The sequence below is a fragment of the Hylobates moloch genome, unplaced genomic scaffold (assembly GCF_009828535.3).
Source record: "Hylobates moloch isolate HMO894 unplaced genomic scaffold, HMol_V3 SCAFFOLD_39, whole genome shotgun sequence".
Lineage (NCBI taxonomy): Eukaryota > Metazoa > Chordata > Mammalia > Primates > Hylobatidae > Hylobates > Hylobates moloch.
In genome coordinates, this window is record NW_026652314.1 from 998,617 (window position 1) to 1,022,934 (window position 24,318).

Consider the following 24,318-nt stretch of genomic DNA (forward strand, 5'->3'; position numbering starts at 1 on the left):
ACTGCGGCCAGCTGGGACAGGAATAGAAACGCCCAACCTCTCAGATCTGGGGCCAGGCTTTTCACCCAGAATTGCTAACTGGAAAAGGTGTTAACAGCAAATGAGGCTCCGGAATGAATCCAGAGCTCAGTGGCACAGAGGGACCCACTTATTTCCGATTCTGCCTCCACGGGTAAACAAGAACTCCTGAGCGATGTCTGACAGGGACACGGGAGCGCCACTTAACGAGCAGCTTGTAATAGAAGCTGACTGAGTTATACAGGAACAAATCACTCTCGATTTCCTTTATCTCTCCTCCGTTGCTCTGGCCAATTTAGAGACTGTGTGCGTGGCCGACTTGTAGACTATTCCTTTCCTTAGGATAACAGCTGGGTGTTAAAACACAAACTAATTAATTTTGCCTTCCCAAATGAGGTTAGCTGGGTGCATCCGGGACGTTGTATTGACAATGCACCTTTAATATCCCAGTCTTGAGATTTTAATTAGAAGCCAAAGTAATCTCCAAGAAGGCAGTAACTATTTTTCAAATTGGCTACCCCAATTGCCATGACAATGAAGCACCATATTTTATGAGCACGGAGAGCAATCAACGAGGATTGCCAAAATCATCTCCAAAGCACATTCGTCTTTTTCCCTGGGTTCCTGGGCTGGGTATGTGGAAAGAATAGTGGCTGTCACTGTTGGAAAAGGGGACCAAAAGGGCTTTCTCCAAGAAGCTAAAAGCACTGTGGGGTAAAGCTGATGACGTCCCTAAGGAGCAGGAATGCCTCACAGGTGGTCACCAAGGGAGACTCAGGGATGCTTTGAGAAAGATCAGCAGCAAAGCTGGGAACAGAACTTTCGGGCTCCTGGTCTCCTGTCCTCTGCATTGGCAGCCTCAGCCCTGATCCAGGGGCCCTAACAGCCCACGGCTGTCCTTTCCTTGGGAACACTGTTGAGGGCTCTGGTGTGTTGCAGGATATCTCAGAATGAGACGCCATCTCTGCAGTATTGGAGAGCTGAGGATTTTGTCTCAGAATTCGGGGCTGTTGGGAAAGGTTGATCAAGCCATGGGGATGCTGAGTGTAATTCCAGATCCCCAGGCCTCCGTGCCTGCCTAAGCCAACACTCTCGCTCAAGTAAGCCAGGCTAGCGTCAAATATGGACATGCCACTGAAAACTCTCCAATGACTCCTGGAGTCCACAGGATAAAACCTGATGGCCTCCACTGGGCTTGTGAGGCCCTTGGGATCTGAGCCTGCACATCTCTCCCAGTACCCAGTGTGCACAGCCACATTGCCAAGAGGAACATCTTGGTTTCTTCCACGACACGTCTTATGTGGTCCTGGCTAGCAGTCCCTTCTTATGGTCTTGGCTTTGAAGCCACTTCCTGCAGGAAGCCTCCTGGACCTCCCTGGATGGTTTCGTGTCCAGTATGTTGTTCTTCCCCTATCGAAGCACCTATCACGCTACACTGAAATTACTTGTTTACTTGTCTTTTCCTTCCCTACAGTTTTAAATTGTATACGTAAGTGTACTGACTTCTTGCTTCTGTATAACTCCAGATCCTAGCATGGCACATGTATAAAGTGGGCACCTCACAAATCTTTAATAAAGCAGTGAATGAAAAGCAGCAAGCAGAGGCTAGAGGCTCATTCTGGGGACATTATCAGGGGAGATAAATGACCCCAGCTTCACTGCAAGCCCTTTTAGGCGGCTGCCAGGACTGCACATGGGAAAGGCAGGCTCACACCATCCTAGACAGCAAGTTACCAAAAGGAAGGAGAAAAGTATGGCACTGGGGGTTTTTCCTGCTACATGGCGGGCCCCGCCAGGAGTGGTGAGACTGCTGCTCATGCCCAGGTATCACCTCTGTCCCCTGTGGCCCAGCAGGAGGTCCAGCAAGACCATTTCTTGGGGGCTTAAGCCTTCCGGCTAGATTCTGGAGTTTTAATCAATGCCACTCCAAAGAAACAAAATTATATTCAATCTCATTCATAATCAAAGGAATCCAATTTCAAACAACAATCAGATACCACTTTTCATTGGATTGGTAAATATAACTAATGCTGATAATACACCCATTGGTGAGGTTAAGAGAAAACAGGTATTTTCAATAATTGTAGGTGAGGATGTGAATCGATACCTACCTCTAGGGAGGGTAATTGGCAGTAACTATAAAAATTAACAATGCAAATTGGCAAAGACTTCTGAAAAGCAAACCTATGGATGTGCATATGTTTGCAGATATCAGCACAAGGGTGATCGATGTAGCATTGATTATACTGGCAAAAAATTGGAAACACCCTCAATGCCCACCAATGGCTTCTGCTTCCATAAATTATGGTCCAGACACACAGTGGACTGCCAGGCAGCTGTGAAGGAGAATGAGGTGGTGTGTGTCAATATGGAATACTTTCCAGAATTTAACAAGGTGCAGTACTTAAAACATGTTCCGTATGTGTAAAAAGGGGGTATTTTTGGAAGGATACACACACAAAAAGCCAGTTTAACAGGTTGCTTCTGTGGAGGAGGACAGGGGGTGTGGAGTGGAGTTTGCTTTTTACTTTAAATCCTTTAATCCAATTTGGATTTCTTTTCACTATATGCATTGCTATTTAAAAAAAAAAAATTGGAGAGAGAGAGAATCCATTACACACAAATGCCGGGAGCCACCTATGCCTTAATACCACAGACCTCCCTCCTTTTCTCTTTCATGGAGCACACTTCCAAAAAGGTGAATCTAGTTCACCTCACCCTCTGTCAACCAGAGGAGACTGGGACCAGCACAGGGAAGGGACCAGCCCTAGGGACACACTCTCTGGATTGCCATGGTCCTGTCTGGGAGGAGCCACCAGCAACCTGTCTGGTCTCTCCCTATCTTTTTGCACCTTGCTTACTCTTCTCTCACCTTGGGCCCTCCAGTCTCTGCAGCGGGGCTTGCTTTGCTGACCTGGCCCCTCTGGCCCTGGCCAGAGGCAAGCTGAATCAGTGCCATCCTAAAGCCTTAATTGGGCTCCTGGTGCCTAATTAAGCACCAATTCACAGGCCTTGTCTGCACCAGCTCAGTGGGCTGCTTTCCTGCCTGAGGGGCCACCCACTCTGTGGGTCGCAGCCTCCTTCGATGTTGTAATTAAATTAGAGCCATTCACCACCAGCTGCCTGAGGCCATACTCAATTGCCTCCGTGTCCTTCCACTCCATTGCTCACCTTCCTAGCCAACAGCCAGCCAGGGCTCCGTGCCACCCCACAGGCCAGCAGAGCCAGGGGCCCCTGGGTGAGCTGCTCAGGTTGGGGCCGCTGAAGCCCACCTTGTTGGCACCAGAGGCTGGGCCCTGCCAGCTGCTGGTGAGAGCAGGATAGGCCTTCTGCTTGGGTTTCAGAAACATGCTCCCCTCTGCCTACTCACTGCCTCAGATGGGCAGAAATTTTTGTAAGTCCACTGTGGGGGCAGAGACTCAGATGTGCTGAATGAGAGAATCTCAGAGTAGGAAGGGAGGCCATCTAACCCTGCTGTTATGGGTTGAATTTCTCCTTTCCCCCAAACTCATATGGCGATGTTTTAACCCCCAGTACCTTGGAATGTGACTGTATTTGGAGGGAGGATATTCACAGAAGTAATCAAGTTAAAATTAGGTCACTAGGGTGGGCCTTAATCCAATATGACTGATGTCCTTGCAATGAGGGGGGATTTGGAAACCGGCATACAGGTAGAAGGCCATGGGAACAAGAAGATGGCGATCTACAAGCCAAAGTGAGAGGTCTGGTGCAGATCCTTCCCTCACAGCCCTCAGATGGGACCAACCACGCTGATCCCTGAGTTTTGAACTTCCAGCCTCTAGAACTGCGAGATAATACATTCTGTTGGTTAAACCACCCAGTCTGTGAGACGTTGTCATGGTAGCCCTGATTAGCGAGCTAATCTGCCAACTCTGTATGACAGGGATTTCCTCTCCACCATCCCAGTAATGAGGGGTTCGCTGCTGCCTGAACATCTCCAAAGATGTTGAACTCACCACCTCCTGAGAGGCAGCCAAGCCTATTTCAGATGATCTTATTTGTTGGAATATTCTTCCCAATGTCTGGATGGAATCTGGCTTCGTCCCCCAACCCTAGTTCTACACCTGGAGCCTCACAGACCAAATCTATGAGCCACTGGAGGGCAGGAACCTTGTTCTATTGACTTTTTTATTCCCCCAGCACAGGCCTGGAGCCTATTGGTGCCTAATGAGTATTTGCTGAGTAAATAAAACTCTCTTGTTCCTTGGAACCTTCTCTCTCAAAACCTCTGAGCTTCCAAATTTCTCTGCCACTGTGGCCCCTCTCTGGCCTGGCACCTAAAGAAAAATGTGATTCTCTAAGTGGGATCTGGCCAGGCAGAGAAAAGCAAGGCCATCACCAACCTCCGCGACTCTTAGAGATGCTATCCATTCATTGCTGTGACCCAAGACCATGTTATCCTTTTGAGCAACCACACACCCACTGATGGTTGCTGCTGTTCATCTCTCTGTACTTGTACACATGTTTTGAACCTAAGTACAGAATCTTGCATTTGTCCATGTCAAATTTTTTCCTCTTTGATTGATTTGGTTCTACTTCTGAGACCCCAAATATGGAGAATCCCCCAAAAGTCACATCACCAGTGAATGTGCTAAGCAGACCACTGATGCTGTCGTTTAAGTTATTGGTAAAAATGGGGACAGAGACCAAGCCCCGTGGCTGGTTCAGAGGGGTCTCTCTGTGGTCCACATTAATCTAATTAGCATCCTTTGGGTGTCAATGGTCAGCAGATAGTGGTTAAACTATCTGTCAAGGATACAAGGAGGTCACAGTGGAGATAGTAGAGATCACTGACACCTATATATGTGGATTTGAATCCTAGCTTCCTTCCTCTCCTCATCTGCAATTTACAGAAGGGCAGGCCTTCTGCTTGGGTTTCAGAAACAGGCTCCCCTTTCTCTGCTCACTGCCTCAGATAGGCAGAAACTTCGTAAGTACACTGTGGGGGCAGAGACTCAGATGTGTTGAATGAGAGAATCTCAGCGTGGGAAGGGAGGCCATCTAACCCAGCTGTTATGGGTTGAATTTCCCCTTTCCCCCAAACTCATATGTTGATGTTCTGTAAATTCCATTTGGGCAATTTACTTTGCATTTGTGAGCCTTAGTTTCCTTATGAGTAGAAAGGAGAGGAAAATAATATCTATCTTATCAGGTTGTTCCGAGAAGTTAACATTTGTCCCCTTCGATTCCCTAAACTGTCCATCAAGTTCAAGTTGCCCATGAAATGCTTTGTCAAGGTAGCTGACTTATGTCCAGATGTGAAATGACTATACTGATCCCTGGTCTATACTATACTCATCCCCTCTGCTGCCTGCCTCACAAAGGAACATCAGAATAGTATGCCCAGGTATCTTCCAGTTTTACTTCTCCATCTTTAAGCATTCATCAGCCATGGGATTGGTAACCTATTTGAAACTCTGGCTTGGTATTGACATTAAGCTCACCATTGTTCGTCCTTTCCTCATGTTTAGAAAATTGGGACAGAGATTTCCTGTCCCTGATTCCCTTCTCTAATTCTGCAAGATTTGGAGAAAATCATGGCCAGGTGCTCAGTGGTCTGACTGCAAGTTTGCCCCTGGGAGGTTCATTGGTTTTGACTCTGTGGATAGCAGTGGTTCTCAAACTTATGCTGTGCATCCAAATTACTTGGAGCACTGTTGAAACACAGATTGTCGGGCTCCACTCCTAGAGTTTCTGATTCACCAGGTCTGGGGTGGGCCTGAGAATTTGCATCTCTAACAAGTTCCCAGTGATGCTGATGCAGCTGGTCTGGGGACCATGAATGTTAAGAACCACTACTTTAGAGCAGTAAAGTGGGACTGTCAGTAAAGAGCCCAAAGGCCCCATTCCCCTATCCGAGTAAGAGACTCATCTTTGCTGAAAAGACAGATATAGGAGTTGAGGAGTTCATTATACGTTTGCCCTTTGTAGCCCCTATGCCCTCTGCTCCTAACCTTTGGTTCTTACTTGAAACATAAAAAGACTTTTCTGTTTTTCTTAATATTTTCATAAACTGAAACCCATCCTGGCTTTGGCCTTCCTGACATGATTCTCTAGGGTGCCATCACTATTTCCTAGTTATGTGTAATAGGGGCAAATGGATGGTGATCAGGAGCAGGGAGGAGACCTGGATCTGTCCCTAACCAGCCGTGGGATCTTGTGCAAGTTACTCCTTGAGGCTCAGTTTTCCTATCTTTTAATGGCAGTAGTCCTGTCATGACATGAGATAATGCTTAGCATGGCGTGCGGCATGTAAGTGAATGCGTTCACTATGGGAGTATGTGCCCGTCAGCTGTTTTCCTACATGTCCTGTGGCAAGCCATCGAGAGCGGCATGCAGAATGTGTGACTGCATTTCTGAGCCTTTCTGAGTCACCACCCAAGGATGTCTGCTTTCTTCTGAAAAATGCCTTTGTTGTGAAGGGGCAGCCAAACAAATTGAGAAGAGCGAAACCAAAGGCACATTCAAGGGCAAGTGGCATGGAGAGCCTCAACTGCGGTTTCAGCACAACTGTGTCATGCCTGGGTGCTGGCTGGTGTTTGATGGGATGCTGAGGAACTCTGACCTTTCAGCTTGTTCTCCCTGATAAGGTGCTGCCCCAGGCTCTGAACAACTGCAGTGTGCCTGTGTAGCCTTGATGCGTTGCTACCTGCTGTGGCCTTCTAACACCCCTTCTCCAGTGTGGCAGCTCCTGGCTGACTCAGCTCATTGTCATCCCTGTCCCTAGCCCAGTACTAAATGAGTGCAAATTTCTGCTGCACCTGGTGCACCACATTAGAGTGAGAGAATGCAGTTCAGTTCCTGGTTGTGCCATTTAGATGCTGGGTGGCTTCATACAAATGACCTAACTTGTCCGAGCATTAAGTTCCTCTTTTGCAAAATGAAGGTAACAAAATGAAGGTAACAAGTTAACGTTTGTCCCCTTCAATTCCCTAAACTGTCCATCAAGTCCAAGTTGCCCATGAAATGCTTTGTCAAGGTAGCTGACTTACGTCCAGATGTGAAATGACTATACTGACCACTGGTCACTGCCCTAAAAGTGAATTCTCATGTGAAATTCCCACCAGCAAAGCAGAAGGGTTCCTATTTCTCCACATCCTCACCAACACCTGTTATTTTCTGTGTGTGTGTATGTGTGTTTACTAATAGCCATGCTAGAGGGTATGAAGTGATATCGCATTGATATGGTTTGGATCTGTGTCCCCACCAAATCTCATGTCCAATTTTGTAACCCCTAATGTTGGAGGTGGGACCTGGTGGGAGGTAATCAGATCATCACAAGTTCTTGTGAATGGGTTAGCACCATCCAGTGGATGCTGTCCTCATGATAATGAGTGAGTTCTCATAAGATCTGGTTGTTTAAAAGTGTGCAGCACCTCCCTCTTTCTCTTGCTCCTGCCATGTGAGACGCCTCACTCTCCCTTTGCCTTCTGTCAGAACTGGAAGCTTCCTAAGGTCTCCCCAGAAGCCGAAGCCACTGTGATTCCTGGAGAGCCTGCAGAGCTGTGAGCCAATTAAACCTCTTTTCTTTATAAATTACCTAGTCTCAGGTATTTCTTTATAGCAGTGTGAAAATGGACTAATACATTCATGTATTTAATTTGTATTTCCCTCACGATCAGTGGAGCATCTTGCCATGTACTTATTGGCCATTTGTATATTTTCTTTGGAGAAATGTCCATTCCAAGTCTTTTGCCCATTTTTGAATTGAGTTATTTCGGTTTTTTGTTGTTGAGTTGTAAGAGTTCTTCACATATCCTGGATGTTAATCCCTTATCAGGTATAGTATTTGTAAGTCTTTTCTCTAATTATATGAGTTGTCTTGATAGATTGTCCTTTGATGCACAAATGTTTTACATTTCTAGGTAGTCCAATTTATCTACCTTTTTCTTTCATTGCCTATACTTTTGGTGTCATACTTAAAAGACCATTGCCAAACACAAGGTGATGAAAAACTTCTCCTAAGTTTTCTTCTAAGAGTGAATTTCTTCTAAGTGAAATGTACAATTAACAATGCTTAAAATGCAGACAACCTACAGAATGGGAGAAAATATTCACAAACTATACATCCGACAAAGGTCTAATGTCCAGAATCTATAGGGAACTTAAACAACTCAACAAGAAAAAGAACCCCATTAAAAAATCGGCAAAAGATAGGAACAGCCACTTCTCAAAAGAAGACAGATAAGTGGCCAAGAAATACATGAAAAAATGCTGTTCATCATGAATCATCAGAGAAATGCAAATCAAAACCACAATGAGATACCATCTTATACCAGTCAGAATGGCTATTATTAAAAAGTCAAAAAACAACAGATGTTGGTGAGGATGTGGAGAAAAGAGCATGCTTATATATTGTTGGTGGGATTGTAAGTTAGTTCAGCCACTGTCAAAAGCTGTTTGGAGATTTTGCAAAGAGAGTAGAACTACCATTCCACCCAGCAATCCCATTACTGGATAAGTATCCAAAAGAAAACAAATCATTCTACCAAAAGACACATGCGCTGGCATGTTCATAGCAGCACTATTCACAATAGCTAGGACATGGAATCAACCTAGGTGCCCAGCAGTGGTGGACTGGCTAAAGAAAATGTGGTACATATACACCATGGAATACAACATGGATGCATGGTGTATTAACAGTACCCATTCACAAGTAAGTGTCCCCAGTGATCTAATAACTAGAGGCTGTAATCCTAAGTGAACTAACACAGGAATAGAAAACCAAATGCCACATGCTCTCACTTGTAAGTGGGAGCTAAACATTGGGTATTCATGGACATAAAGATGGCAACAATAGACACTGGAGAAGAAGGGAATGGGGAAAGGGTTGAAAAACTGTTGGGTACTAAGCTTAGTACCTGGGTGGTGGGATCATTTGTATCACAAACCTCAGCATCATGCAATATACCCAGGTAACAAACTTGCAAAAGTACCCCCTGAATCTAAAATAAAAGTTGAAAAAGAAAAAAAATCATTAAAATGGTAAATTTTATGTTATGTATATTTTATCACAATAAAAGTTTATTCACACCTCCCCACATACCCTGTAAACAGGGGGTTTACTGGGCAACACATCTTAACATAAGGAAACAAGATTATTTTGCAAACTGCAGTCCATTATTGGGACTTCAAGGTGAAGAACTCATTAGTGACTGGTTTAACTTAGCCCACTGCTCTGGCTGCTACAGAGTCCAGTCTTAAATTTAGCCTATTGCACTTTCCTCCTTGTGGCTCCAGCCCCTGGAACTCTTGAGTCCATAGGACAAGTCTTATGTCTTTCCCACATTGTAGCTCTCCAAGTGGCAGGTGGCAGCTGCCACAATCATGTAGGCACGATTGACTGATTACATGTGTCCTCTGTGGGGATCTGGGGGAAGGCAGGTGAGCTGGGGAAGGCAGTCACGGAGTTGGGGTCTGGACCCTTTGGAGGTGTCGCTACTGCCAAAGCCCACGGCTTTGATGCTAGGTCACAGTGCCTCTTGGCCGGATTCCTCCTCAGCCTTCCTCTCTACAATACCTTGGTCTTTTCTTGTGTGACTTTGTACTGCATCCCTCCCCAGCCCATTCCTCCACTTGCAGTGAACACCAGGTAAGGTCCCACCAAGGCAAGGGCTAATGACACATGCTCCCTACCTTTTCATTGGTGTCCTATTAGACCCAGCACCCTACAAACTCCAATGGCCCCATGGAGGGAGAGGATCATTGGCAGAAATCCACTCCAAGCCTCCTTTTCCCCTTATTCTCCCCCTGCTAAAAGCAGAGGCTAACCTCCTGCAGTATTTCCTCCTGGGAGGTCCTGCAACTGAAGATGTTGCAGTCTCAGGATGAACAGCCTGTTTGTTTAAAGGGCTTATTACTGGTGCTTAATGCTATTTTGACAGATGAAAGTGAGTCAATTATAGCTGGAAATAGCTCTGGCTGCATCAGTTTCTTCCAGGTGGTTGCCCATTCCCCATTCAAGGGACTTTTTCTCTCCTTAACAAAGGGCAGTGTTTCTCCTCTTATCCCCAAGGACTCCAGAACCATCTCAAGAGTTTCCTCCTTCTAGGAAGGAACAATATTTAATATTTAAACAGTCCACGAGATGAGGGTTGCCAGTGCAGACCTACTCTGACAGGGATGAAGTGAAAACATGGTCCTGACAGGCCAACCTCCAGGATAAAGTATGTAGCCTCACTGAGCCCCATGTCCATATGGGGATCATTCTGGCTCCATCAGACACACATGTGGCTGCTCCTTATCGAATGTCTCTCTAGGGCTTTCTTGGGGGCATTGGGTTTTCCCTGTTGATACCCATCTTAATGAGACCAGTATTGGTCACAGGCTTGGGTGACCACAGTCACCTTCATGAGGACAAGAACCCTTTGTGGATGGCTCAGAGGACTTCCCACGGTCACACTGAGTTATGCTAAGTCCCCAGTGAAGAGCATCCTGATGCCCCTCAGTCAGTGGGGAGTCTGTACACTGGGCTCTCTCACATGCCTGGTGATCTGCCATGTGGTTGGATGGGCAATTGGGTATAGGGCCTGACCCCAAGCTGGGAGGTCAGGAGTGTGGTAGGATATATATTTGTAACAGGCATCTCACACTTCATATGCTCAAGAAAGAACTCCCTTCCACAATGCCCCCAAACATGCATGGGCTTCTCTAAGCTCTTCTATCACAGACTATGGCACCGCCATATTGAGCTTGTTTGCTTGGGCTTGTTTGCTCAAACTCTAATTCTAAGAGTCATCCTGGATTTTTCTCTTTCTCTCCCCCATTATGGTCCTTAAATAGGATCCACTGGCAAATCCTTCTGCCTTTACCTCAAAATTTTATAGCAAATCTGACCAACTCTTAGATATCCCATGCCATAATCCTAGTCTAAGCCATCATTATTTCCTGCCAGAGCTATTGCAGCAGCCTCCCAACAAGTATTCCAGCTTTCATTCTTGCTGGAGGGATCTTTTAAAGACACAACTCAGATCTTCTCCCTCACCTCCTTCACTGCCCCTCAAACTTAGAATCAAACCCAAACTCTTTACCGTGGCCCGCAAACATATGTGCATTCTAGCCCCTGCCTCTCTCACCAGCATCATCTCCTTCCCCTTTCTCCTTGCTCACTCTGTTTCAACCACATTTGTCTCTTGGTTGAACCTTGAACACACCCTCTCACCTCAAGGCCTTTGCACTTAAGGTTCCCTCCACCTGGAAGGTTCCTACCCCAGATCTGCACATAGCTGGTGCCGTTTTGTCCCTTGAGACTTAGCTCAAACCAGCTTCTTTCTAGAGAAGAGTTTCCTGATAGCACCATTTAAAAGTATCTTATTTATTTGTTTACCTGTAATTTATCTTTCCCTATAAGAAAACTTAATTGTTAATGAGATCTGAGATCTTTATTTTATTCACTACTGTATCTTAGTGTCTAGAACAGAGCCTGGTGCATAGTAAGCACTCAATAAATATATGTGGAATGAATGTGTGTAAGTTTTAAAACATATCCACAAATTGGCACTTTCCCATTGAGAGGCAGGGTCTATGTCTACTCCCCTTGATTCTAAGCTAATTTAATGACTAGATGGCTAGTAGATGATAATAGAGGTGACACTATGTGGTCTTAAAATGTGATGCAGCTTCTGCCTTTGTCTCTGGACCACTTGTGCTAGAGCCTGGGCCACCATGTACACGTCTGACCACTCTAAGGCTACCATGCTATGAGGAAGCCCAATCTAGACCATGCAGAGAGATCATTTGGAGAAACCCTAATATAACATAAAGAGAGAGAGAGAGATGCATGGTCAACCCCAGCTGCTTCAGCCCCCCACTGTTTTACTTCTAGCCAGTCTGACTGCACCTGACCTAAGAACCATCCAGGTGAGCCCTTCTCAGATTCTTAGCCAACAGAAATTGTAAACAATATAAAATGGATGTTGTTGTTTTTTTAAGCCACTAAGTTATGAGATGATTTTTACTGCAATAGATAACTGGAAGAGAGTGAATGAATGATTAATATTAAACTATTTTTCTTGTGACTGCTATAATGGGCACTAGTAAATTCCTAGCCAATTTACTGATCCAAGTGCCAGGGAGATCTATGCCAGGTCATATGAATGGGAGGAAACAAGGAGGAGATTGGGAACTACTACTTGTTTGGCTGGGGCTGTTTAAGAATGCTATCCAGGTTGACATGGACTTCTTGATAGGAATAGTTCAGACCCTCCTCAACATTTCCTATTTGTTTTCCTTAATTCTTGGAATCTCTTTCCTGGAATTAGAGATCCAGGCCTAAACAGGAAAATCCTTACCTAATTAGTTACATCAAAACTCTTCTTAAAGAGAGTGGATTCCATTGCTTTAACTCTCCCTATCTCTTTCATATTGCCTAGGTAAAGTTCCCCTCCATCTTAGAGAGAAGACCTTGTGGACAAAAACGTATCCTAAGAGATGCTCCTTTGAAGATCTCAGCCCAATCAATAAGATGTGCTATGCAGAGTTAGAGAATATTGTGCTGAGACATAAAGATGGCGATGATTGATGATAACATCAAGTGTTTCTACTGAAATTTTACTAGGCATTTCACATACATTATCTCATTTAGTCTTCACGTCCTCCAATGTTACCATTCCCACTCATATTTAACTGAAGAGGCAACTACAGTTTAAAGAGATTAAGGTGAATTACTTGAAGTCAGGTGCATCTGACTCTGATTTTCTTGAAAATCACACACCTGGGATGGTATGTGACTTGCCAGCCGCCATCTCTCCTCCCATGTTCATGGCAGCTGTTCCCACTGAGCATCGAGACAGCCCCACCCCCAGGATCATTCTCAACTCAGCTCTCTGGGCAGGCACTACCCATTGGTCGAAATTGGCATTCCAGATGAAACCCACTTGCCAAACTCCCTCATCTCTCAAGGAATGGAGGCTCAGAAAGGCCAGGTGACTTGCTGAGGCCATCCAGCAAGTGAGTGGTGGAGGTGGGATGGAAATGCACCTGGGAAAGGGATACTGCCTACCAAGAATCTCCCACACTTAGTGACGGTCCTACTGGCCTCTAGGGAGGCCGCTCACCCGCGAACGGCGTGCAGCAGGCGCAGTGAGGGGTATGCAGTGCGCACGTTGACGTGGTGCTTCAGGATAAGCTCGTTGACCCACTCAACACGCTCCTTGCCGCCCCGGGCCATGAAGGCAGGGATCCACAGGATGCTGCCATTGAGGCTGTGCAGCCGTTGCAGCAGCTTCTCCCGCCACGTGGCGTTGACCAAGTCCTCAAAGGCCCGCTGGATGACTGAGGGGTTCATGGTTACCAGGTCTGTCTTGAGCCCCACATCCCGGGCGTACTCCTGTACTGGGGCCAGGTTGCACCTGCCGGAGAAAAAGGCAACATGATCTTTTTGGGAAAGCTGAGGCCCCTTCTTCTATTTAACTCGATCCCATCCTTTGCCTCTCCTTGCTTCTTTCTCATCCCCAAACAAAGACCCAGGGCATCTCTCCACACTCACAGGTCCCTCCCATCATCCTTTCTCCTCCTTTTTCTGCCACAAACATTTACTGAGCTCATACTGTATGCCTAGAACTTTACTAGACCCTGTGGAAGTAAATGCCTGTCTTCTGGAGTTCAGGATCTAGGAGAGGAGGAAAGAAGCAAGTAAGCCAGTCCTCAGCCCACAAGATGATGATGCTGTTGCCAAGAGTGACCTGGCCCATTGGGTGACAGAGTGAGGGATCTGAAGGCAGACTCCCAGGCTCTAAACTCGCTTTGACACTTTCTACCTGTGTGATTCCGGGAAACTTACTCAACCTCTCTGTGCTTCCTGAGACCTTCCATTACTTTAGCTATGATAGAGATCACAACAGCATCCCTCCCAAGGATTTAAAGAATTGCTACATGCCCAGTACTTAGAACACTACTGGATATAATAAGAGCTTGATAAATGCTAACTGTTGTCATCATTCTTATGGGAAGGAGGAGTGTCAGGTGGACTTCCCTGAGGTGGTGACCACTAAGCAGAAGTCTATTAGTGGACAAGGTACATGAAAAGAGTGCTTCTCCAGTTTGCCAAGTCAGAAGAATCACCCCAGGCACTCGCGGTTCCTCGCCTGGACATTCTGATTCAGCAGGTGAACCTAAGCATTGATACCTATTTTTCACAAGCGCTTCCTCTTCAGGTAGTGTTATAGCCAAGCAGTTGAGGAATACCATGCTATAGCACTGTAGGCACAAGAAAGGTATCCAAGGGCAGAGAGGTGGGAAACAGCATGGGTGTTTAGGGAAAGGCAAGTGATTTGGTCTGACTGGAGCATATTGTGTGGAGGGGATGGGCTTGGGGAGGCAAGCAGAGTGAGATATCAAAGGACCTGTGTACCAGGGACTTGGTTCTGAGGGCAATGGGGAGCCACTGAGTGTTCTGGAGCAGGAGAGTGACAGGGATGGTTTAGAATTTTTGGCCACAATTAGAAAGCAATGAGATGAAGTTGCAGTATGGATTGGAGGGGATGGAGTTGGGTACTGGAGGCCAAACTAAGAGGCCACTGCAAACTCATGCTGACAAGTCAGGCTGCCTGGGTGAGCAGCCTCTGCTATATAACCTGATGACTTCCTTGTGGGAGACCCAGCCTGGGTGTGCACACCTGGGTTTCCTGCCTGTGCCTGGGACTGGGATGGCAGCAGAGGGCACTGCAGGGGAGGTCTGGCTGCTGTCTGGCACAGAGGATTTAATGGTGGAAAAGCCCTTTGACCAGTGAAAATAAGTCTGAGAAATCCAGTTAAGAGTGTCAAAATAGAGGCTGGAGACATGAAGACAAGGGATCGCAGGTCATCATCAAATGAAGAAATCCAGGAACCCACCCTTTATTCTCCCTTTAAGCAAGGACTTTCCTTTTTCAACAACTGGGGAGAAAAACTGGGTTAATCAGAAAGAAAACTAATATTTTTTGAGCCCCTGGTGTGTGCCAGGCACTGACTGGTCCTTTAACATAGGTCAGCTCATTTTATTGTGACCCAGTTTTAATCACCCTCCTGTTACAAAGGAGGAAATGGAGGCCCAGTGTGTGAGAATCAACTTGCTCAAAGGCCCAGAGCTAGACAGGGAACCACCAGGAGTCAAGATCAGGTATATTTGACTCAAAGAGCCTGTTTGTGATTTCAGACTGAACCCCCTAAAATATCCCCTCTTCCCATCCCTGCCCCTAGGCCTTGGTATCTTTGACTGTGGCTAAACATTGCAAGGGGATAGGACTGCCCTGGGTCAATTCACCTTCAGGAGCCCTTGCCACAGGCCTCAGAGACTGAGGTGTCACTGCAGCACATCAGCCAGTGCGGGGCTGCCCAGGTCTCAGTTACTCCTATTGCCTTGAAACCCGGCTGAGCCAGGCTTCCAAGGCTTTCCTGAGGGTCTGGGGCCAATTCTAGGCCAAGCTCCGGGTCCTGAGAGCAGGGCCAAATGGACTCCATGCAGTTCAGAAGGACTGGGACCAACCATGGGGCAGAAGGGGCTGTGAGAGAGGCAAGGAGCGTGAAGGGGATGTGGCACCTGACCCTGGCGGCTCCTGAGGTGGCCCAGAAGGGTGAAGCAGGAAATATACTCCCAGCTACAATGTTGACCAGTCCGGGATGCCACCTCTTGGAAGATGCTGCGGGTAATGGGAACAGGGGCTGTGAGCTCCTTGCAGGCAGGCCCCAGCCCTCACTCAGTATAGGACTCGGCTCACAGTAAGGGCTCCATGCCTTACCTGCAGAGGCGCAAGAAGAGGGAGGCAGGGATAGGCTGTGAAGTCCAAGCTTTCCCAATGACTGTGCCTCAGTGAGGATGCTGGGTTGGGGGAGCTCAGCCCTAAGTGGACTGTCTAGATGTCTTCCTGCCCCACCAGATGGGAATTGCTTCATTTAGGTGAGAAGGAGGCATTAGGAAGGGGTTCAATCTGATCTAGGCTCTCTTTTGTCCAACAGTAGGCCAGGCCTCCCAAAGTGACTTCTGGATGGGCTCGGCTCCAGGCAGGAGAGGAGTCACTCCCTTCCAGAAACCACCACACCACAGGTACACATTGAAGGTACTCTGCAGGGTGAGAGAGGCAGCTTGGGCAGGCTCTAGAGGCCAACTACCCGGTCCACTGCCTGGCTCCAGCCCTCACTAGCTGTGTGGCATTTGTCTCTCTCTGCCTCAATTTCCTCACTGCAAAGCCAGGATAAAAACAGAGTACTCCATACAGAATAGTTGTGAGAATTAAGTAAGTTAATAAACATGAAGTACATAGAATGGCACCTGGTACATTCTAAGTGGCCAAAAAATGGTAAGGGATAACAGTGATGATGATGTGGTTTATCCATGGAAGGGCATTTGTTCATCAGATTCTCCCTATGGAAGAAGTGCACGTGTGTGTTTGTGTGTGTGCATGCACAATGAAGTTCTGATCCCCAAACATCTGGGAACTTGTACTCTGCACACACAATCCCAGATAGACACAGTGTCCTCAGCCTGGCATTGCAGGATCACGGGGCTCTCCTGGGACCAGCCCCTCATCCATTCCCAGCAGCACTTTGTGCAGCTGAGGCTTGCTCGAGCAGTGCCCTGCTGGATCCATGCATCTGCCTTCTTGCTTCCACACCTCTCTTCATGCTGTTTCCTCCTCCTCACCACTTTCACTGGTCAAAGGCAAGCCACACTCCAATGCCGCTTCTGCCGGAAGCCTGCCTTGAACTCCCTAGGAGGCTTTAGGTTTTGCAAGATCGTTGCATTTTGCGTGCCACGTGTCCCACCAGGACTTACAAGCCTGTGTTTCCCACCCAGAGTTTTCTGAGAGGGGGTGAGGTCTTGCGTGTCTTTGTGTTTCTCCCACAGAGGAGGCAGGGTGAATGGATTGAAGACTTGGATTGGCAGAGACAGAAACCTCTATCAGGAGCTTCACAGCATCTGCCATTCTAGCAAAGCCACGTGGAGGCCCTCCTCTGGCCTGGCACAGCCTTGTACTGGAGGCCCAGAGATGGACACAGCCACTCTGCTCTGGAGGAGCCCCACCACCTGGGGGTGAGGTGGGTGGAGTGGAGACAGAGTCCATGGGGAATTAACACTTAGTGTCCCTGTTGTGTGGGAGACACCATCCCAGGCATATTCACATATGCCGTCTCATTTAATGCCTGCAACATCATGCTCTCTTTACTGTTAGTGTGGGGCTTCGGCCTGTAGGATATTTCCAAGTGCAGGGCATGGAATAAACTCCTAGATGGGAATAACCCAAAGGAATAGTCCCAGCGGGGTGGAGGAGCTAGTGCCACTGCTGGGTACCGCGTCCCTGATGTCAAACGTAAGTCTGTACACAGTGGGGCTGCATAATCTTGTCCTAAAACACCCCTTAGGTTCACCCCAGAGACACGTGGGAGTTTCAGAGCCATGGACATAGGCCTAAGGGACAAAGAACAACTGCACTTTTTGGAGTAGCTTGCTCCTTGGCATTTTTGATCCATATTTTCCAAGTATGTGTGGATGGGTGTGGACATGACTTCCAGGAGTGAGGGAGAGCACGACCCAGCTGCGCCCCTCCACGTGCAGTCACACACCAGCAGTGGCGTCCCCTGGGTTGCTTGTTAGAAATGCTGAGTTGCCGGCCCCACCCTACACCCCAAAACTCTGCGGGTCAATAGGCCCAGGTGACTCCTGTGCACGGTAAAGTCTGAGAAGCCCTGGGCTAGAGAACAGACCGTATTTATAATGAAAGAAGCTCAAGGCCAGCCAGTCCACCCAGCCCGTTTTATAGATGATAAAACTGAGGCCCAGAAAGGCAGAGAGATACACTCCAAGTCCTGTGACAAATGGGTAGCAGAGCCAAGGCACAGCTTTGGACTGCGCACTGCTGACTATGTGGAAGGTCCCAAAAGGAAACTGTGGCCAAAATCTGCCTCTAAAAATTCCTGGGTGAGGACTTCACGGGGTGTGTAAAACTCACTGTGGGGACTCGATGACTTGTGGCAATGGAAGAGGCATGGCTTACATGTGTGGCATTAGGTCAGAAAGCCGCCCCCCCCACCCCCCGATACTGCTGGGCACTCCTGGAGAGGATCCGACCCCCTGGGAGGAGGCCTTGGCCCCCACACACTCACCTTTAACACCCACCCGTCACTCCTTCTCCAGCTTCCAATCAGACAGACCTGCCACACTTCCTTCTTCCTTTCCCCTCCCCTCACCCTCCCTCCACCAGTCTTTAGACTAAAGGGCTTTGAAAAACAGGGACTGAGCCGTTGGATGTGCCAGGCCCAGACAGACCTGGCAGAGGATGACAAAACTCTGGCTGCCAGGCTGCGGTAGCGTTTCAATCCCAGAGGCTGCAAGAGTAAAGACACGGTTTCTTCCCATGTCCCAAGGTTTAGGGAACTCTACAGTAGGGCGGCTTCCCAAAGCCCCAGGACAAGGCTGTCTTTGCCTCGAGTTGGTCCCCACAGAAATATGAGAACGTTTGCAGTTCTGCCAGGGCTGGGGAGCCGGCTGGAATGAAACTCGAGGCTCTGCATGCCCTAATTTTGACCAGGAGACAGCAAAGCCTTGTTTCCATGACTGTAGTGGGTTGGGGGTCAGGTGTCAGGGCCATGGGCAACCTTGTGTGCAAATGTCCCAGGCAACTGGAAAACGAGAGCTGATATTTTAGAGAAAATTATAGTCACGTACAAAATTCAAGTTTCTCTGTTACTCCCGCACTTCCCAGATTTTGAGAACAGGGTAATAAAGTCACTAGTAGGGCACCCCCTTCCAAGATACTTACAAGAGTTTTGGAAACTTGAACCAACAACTGGCCAGCCCAGGAGATTTTCTTACCAACCTTTTGTACCAGGCTCTACCTCAGGGGATCAGCAAACTTTTTCTATAAAGGGCCAGATAATGATATTTTTGGCTTTGCAGGTGACATGATCTCTCTGTTGTGACTCTGCAATTTCACCCAATGACTTAACCGTGCCCAGTGACTCCACTCTCCTTGTAGTGAGACAGCAGCCATCAATGATATGAAAATGGGTGGCATGGCTGTGTTCCAACCAAACTTTATTTACAAAAGTAGGCTGCAGGCCAGCATCTGCCCACCTCTGCTGTGGATCAGTGATTCTCAACCTTGGCTGTAAATCAGAATGACCTGCGCTCCCTGGGTTGCCTGCACCCCTGCCACGCCTCTCTTCCCCTCTCCTCCATTGATTTAATTGGTTTGAGGTGCATTCGGGACATTGGAGGCAAAGCTCCCCAAGTGATTCTGATGAGCAGTCATGGTTGAGAGCAGGGGCTAACTCCGCCAAGGCCTCTTGTTTCAATCTCTTGGGACAGCTGGCAATGCTCCACTGAAACACAGCCTGCCCGCCGCTCTGGCCCCAGAGTGCCTGCTGGGGCGTATTACCTGATGACAAAGCTGTGGGCGTCAATCTCCTGCCCACAGCCGCTGTTCAGCAAGACCCCGGAGTTGCCCACGATGGCACAAGTCCCAAAGTGCTTGTTCTTCAGTGGCGAAGTCCTGGGGAGGAGCTCGTAGAGGTTCTGAGACACATTCATGGTGCTGTCTCGATCGAAGATGTAATGAATAATATCTCCAGGCTTCAGGGTTCCCTTTAGGACAGAAATGTCCTTTTCAGCATCCAAGAACTTTAAAATTTGCTTCCTGTGAAAACCAAACATGTGTGAGGAAAGTCTCCAGGGTGCCAGCTGCCCTTTGCCAGCCCAGCTTTTCCTATCCAGTGTCGCCCTGCAGGGTGGCTGCGGCCCAGCAAACACGCAGAGTATGCTGAGAGTTCAGATGCCCTCGAGAACAGGTTCCAGGCAGGGATGGCCAGAAGTGGCCCAGAAGCAACTATGGTGGTGGCCAATATGGGGGTTGCCAGAGTTACACCCTCTTCCTTTGCTAGGTGAAAACTGCCCTGGGAAATCACTCCATTAGGGCTGGAGGTGAGCTCCTCACAGCGGGCCCCAGAAGGAAGGGTGGCCCACCACCCCAGTTTCCCCAGGACTGCCTGGCTCAGGCACTGAAAGTCCCATGTCCCTGAAAGCCCCACAGTCTGGGGCACGCCCAGACATTTGGTGAGCTTGCATTACCCTCACTCTCTTAAGGGGATTTAGGGCCATTCTCTAGGTATAAAATCTCAGTTTCTCTGTTACTCCCATGCTTCCTAGATTTTGAAAAAAGGATAAGAAAGTTGTCTAGGAGCAGAAAGCCAGATGACAGGCGCCTCTCACTCCTTCCTGGCCCATTTTCTTCCACGGAAGGTTTCTCTGGGCACATTGCAAAGGGGCTTTCTGGGGGGATGGATACCGTGACGTGTATGGACATTTTCCGCCTTTGAGACACTGAGAGGATGGTCTGCCATCCTGCAAGCTGGAGCACGTCCCCTTGCTGCCCCCCTCTAGTTGCTCTCTAGTGTTTATGGGGGGATTGTAAACATGGACCCCTCCCAGGTCCCACAGAGAAGGGCTCCTTTGTGCTGTTTCAGAACGAAGGACAGCTCTCTAGGCTCTAGGGTAGCTTCGATTTAGAGAAAGTTCTCGAATCGAGTCATCTAGCAAAGCACAAAGAAAGGATGAAGTGGGGTCAGGAAAGGGATGGGTGCCCTATTGGCCTTGCCAGAAAAGCTTTACCTGAAACACACAGCCTTCTGCCAAGGAGCCTGAAAATCCTAGCTGGGAGTTTTACTTAAAGAACTGTTGGCTGGGAGCGGTGGCTCACGCTTGTAATCCCAGCACTTTGGGAGGCCGAGGCGGGTGGATCACGAGATCAGGAGATCGAGACCACGGTGAAACCCCGTCTCTACTAAAAATACAAAAAAATTAGCCAGGCGTGGTGGCGGGCGCCTGTAGTCCCAGCTACTCGGAGAGGCTGAGGCAGGAGAATGGCGTGAACCCAGGAGGTGGGGCTTGCAGTGAGCCGAGATTGCGCCACTGCACTCCAGCCTGGGCGACAGAGCGAGACTCCATCTCAAAAAAAAAAAAAAAAAAAAAAAACTGTTTAAATTACCCGAGATTTTAAGAAATGATTCCAGTCATAAAGAGAAAGAAATTGGGCACCTAGATAAGCTGAAATTAATTTCATATTCTGCTGCAAATTCCTATCTAGAACAGATACAAAGATGCTGTTCTTTGTTTTCAGAGTCCTGGAGGTGCAGAATTTTCATGCACTTTGCAAATGTTAGACGCTGCAGGATGGCTGTCCCATTTCGCAGATAGTAACACTGAGGCCTGAAAGCCTACTGGATTTGAGATGTTCACAACCTATGGTATGTTCCAGTAGGCTGCACATTCAGTCACTTGGGGAACCTTTAAGTATTTCAAATTTCCAGGCTGACATGTGAGAAATCTTGATTCTGAGAGTGGCCCAGGTCTCAGCATTGCTCTCAAAAGCTCCCCAGGTGACTTTAATGTGTGTCCAGGTTCAAGAGCCTCCAGGGCAGCCAGGGGGCAGCTCGAACACTTGGTAAGCTCGATGCTTCTCATCCATTGTATTTCCTTATTAATGACCTGCCTCTCTTGCTATCATGTAGGGGAAACCACCCTTGTAGAATAATTCGTATCTGTTGATGGAAAACAGAGGCACTGTCTTTATTTACTGTGCTTTACCAAGGATTAGATGACTTGACAAACTAATATAGTTGGGAAATTGCTGAAACCTTTGCAATTACTTACCCCAAAGTATTTAAAAACAAAGAGAGCCCCTAGAAAGCCCATAAATAAACACCTCTGTGAGTGAATTAATTTCTAACTCATTATGAGAAATTATCATCAATTATTAAACATCATTCCAAATCACTTGCAGAATCTTTTATTATGAATAATCTTGGTGATTAATTGAAGCTGGAGGAAATTCTTTTTCCCTTTGGGTGAAGGTACGTTGCTGCTGCTGAGGGGACTGTGTTTGCAGGGTCTTTATGAAGGACACACTCTCGTCTTCACAAGGGGTCGGGGAGCTATTTCTCTACCCAATGGTTGGAGAAAGGGACATTGGGGACCATGGGTAGCTCATACTGGCAGGAAGATTTCATTCACGGTGGTGTAGTGGGGAGAATGGCAACCCCCTCTAAAATATATGTCCACCTCCTAACCCCTAGAACCTGTGACTGTGACCACATTTCAAAAGAGCATCTTTGCAGATGTAATTAACTTAAGGATCTGGAGATTAGATCCTGGATTATCTGGGTGGGCCCTAAATACAATGACAGGTGTCCTTATGGGAGACAGAAGAGAAGACAGAAGCACAGAGAGGGCCACGTGAAGATGGAGGCGGGGGTTGGAGTTCTGCGGCCACCAGAGGCTTGAAGGGGCAAGAGGATGGGTTCTCCCTTGGAGCCTGGAATGGGGTGTTCAGAATTATGGCATCCAGAGCGGTGCAAGAATAAATTTCTGTTGTTTTAGACTGCCGCGTTGGTGGTAGTTTGTTAGAGCAGCCCTAGGGAACTAATGCAGTTGGGGTTGCTGACTCCATGGTGCCCCTGATCAAAGGGGGCAGCTCTTGAGGGGGATGGAGGGCCACCAGGAGGCCTCTGAAGAGGCGCTAAGGAGTGCAGGGTGGCAGAGAGTCAGCTACTTCAGTTGGTTTCTCAGCTGCTGGGTCCCCAGAGCTCATGCCTTTCAATTCCCCAGCCCTGCACAGGCCCCAAAACTAAGCTTCAAGAACTAGGGTGCAGAGGCATTTCCATTTTGACAGTGAGCCTTGTGGAGGGGGCAACTCCCTGCTCTGTGTGGTGACATTGCTGACGGCTGCTCTCCTCTCTCCCCATGGTATCGCCTGGGATGGTCATCAAGGCATTCTCCATCTGGTCCTGGCGATCGTCCCAACCTTACCCCCCTATTCCTTGCCTCCTGCTTCCTGCTCCTGCAGCACTGTCCACAAGCACCAGATCATAGACTCTGTGCATGTGGGAAGCAGCTCGGTGAACTCCTAATTATCCTTCAAAACCCACTGCTCCTGGCCAGCCTTTCCTGGCCAGTCTTCCTCGTCCTCTTACAAAATGAATGACTCTCCGCTCAGTATGGCCTCTTTATTTCCATCTATGTGTAAGATGCAGCACCACCTAATGTGTATGTCACACCACACTGTCTTGTCTTTGCTTATATTCGTGTCCCCACCTAGCATGTCTGATTCATGCTAGCACCCCCGGGACCCCAGCAAGATGCCTGGAACTGAATAGTTGGATTATACTTACAAATATTGGGTGGGTCAATCGTGGCTATATCTAAGCTAAGTGTCCAAAATGCTGAAGTTGTAATTCCTTCTCTACGGTTCCCCATTGCCACTACCCGATGATGCCTGCAGTGCTCTGAAAACATCACTCTGCACAGATCAGGACGAGAGCTGCTCTCTGGCTAAACAGACCTCTGCTTTCTGGTCGGGTGTCATGTCAGTTCCTGGGTTCTCTGGATGCCCCTATAGCTCTAGGTTTTCATTTTCATGTTGCTGGGGAGCAGGGCTGAGCGGGGGGAGCAGCTCTCCAAGCATAAACTGGAGGACTGTCACTGAAAGGGGATGTGAATCCCAGGCAGGCACTGACAAGTAAGGACCCTTTATGCCTGGGAAGAAGCAGCCACCTGTGGCCTCCACTGCCCAGGCTCCCTCTGCTGCTGACCCGAGACTCAAGGTTTGCTGCTTCTGAGCCCAGAACCTCAGCGGGTGTTCCTGCCACCACCTGGCCCCAGTCGCCACATACACAGGCTGGGCCGCTAGGCTTGTCTCAGGTTTTTATTTCCGATTGATCACTTACAGATGAAACCTGCCTCAGCGGGAGGTAAACATTTTATTTCTGTCCTGACTTCTTTAGATGATGAAGAGCGGCAATTTGCCCGTGTATGCTGAAGACCAAGTCTACCTCTTGTCCTGTAGGTAATTACCAGTACCTGATCCTCAGAGAGAGCGTCTGGTTATGTCTCCATTTGGACGAGGCTGGCTGGATGTTGTGCTTGATGCTTTCATTACTTCTGTCAACAACAGCTGGTGATGAGGAGCCGTTTATTACAACTTCAGCTCTGGAAGGAAAAAAAAAAGAGGGTAGACATGATGTGTTAGCAAGCCGATGACAAGTCTAATAGTTTTGTTTTTGTACGGGCTTGAATGTAAACTTCTTCAGAAGAGCAAAATTGCAGTTATTACCTGAGAAGAGAAGGAAGTCTATTTATCTTCCAGTAATGCACAAACTCTGTCCCTCAGGTATAACCTACGTACATTCTTGGACACAGGAAGGAGGGTGATAAACCTATTTTTCTTCCCCTGCCCCTGGTGATTTTTTTTTTTCCTGCTAAAACCTGGCAGTCACTGTCAGAAGAGTAATAATTCTTTTTTTTTTTTTTTT

At 47.8% G+C, this 24,318-nt stretch overlaps 1 protein-coding gene across 2 annotated transcripts in view; it reads right to left on the minus strand.

Annotated features, from left to right (window-relative positions):
- Window positions 1-24,318, minus strand: part of LOC116463499 (alpha-2,8-sialyltransferase 8B) — a 75,047-nt gene that overhangs the window by 10,724 nt on the left and 40,005 nt on the right. For both annotated transcript variants that reach the window (XM_032146629.2, XM_032146628.2), the window contains 3 exons: window positions 23,867-23,995; window positions 19,392-19,649; window positions 13,095-13,388 (listed from right to left, as the gene is read on the minus strand). In XM_032146629.2, coding sequence (XP_032002520.1) covers window positions 13,095-13,388; window positions 19,392-19,649; window positions 23,867-23,995 — 681 coding nt within the window. The remainder of the gene's footprint in view (window positions 1-13,094; window positions 13,389-19,391; window positions 19,650-23,866; window positions 23,996-24,318) is intronic.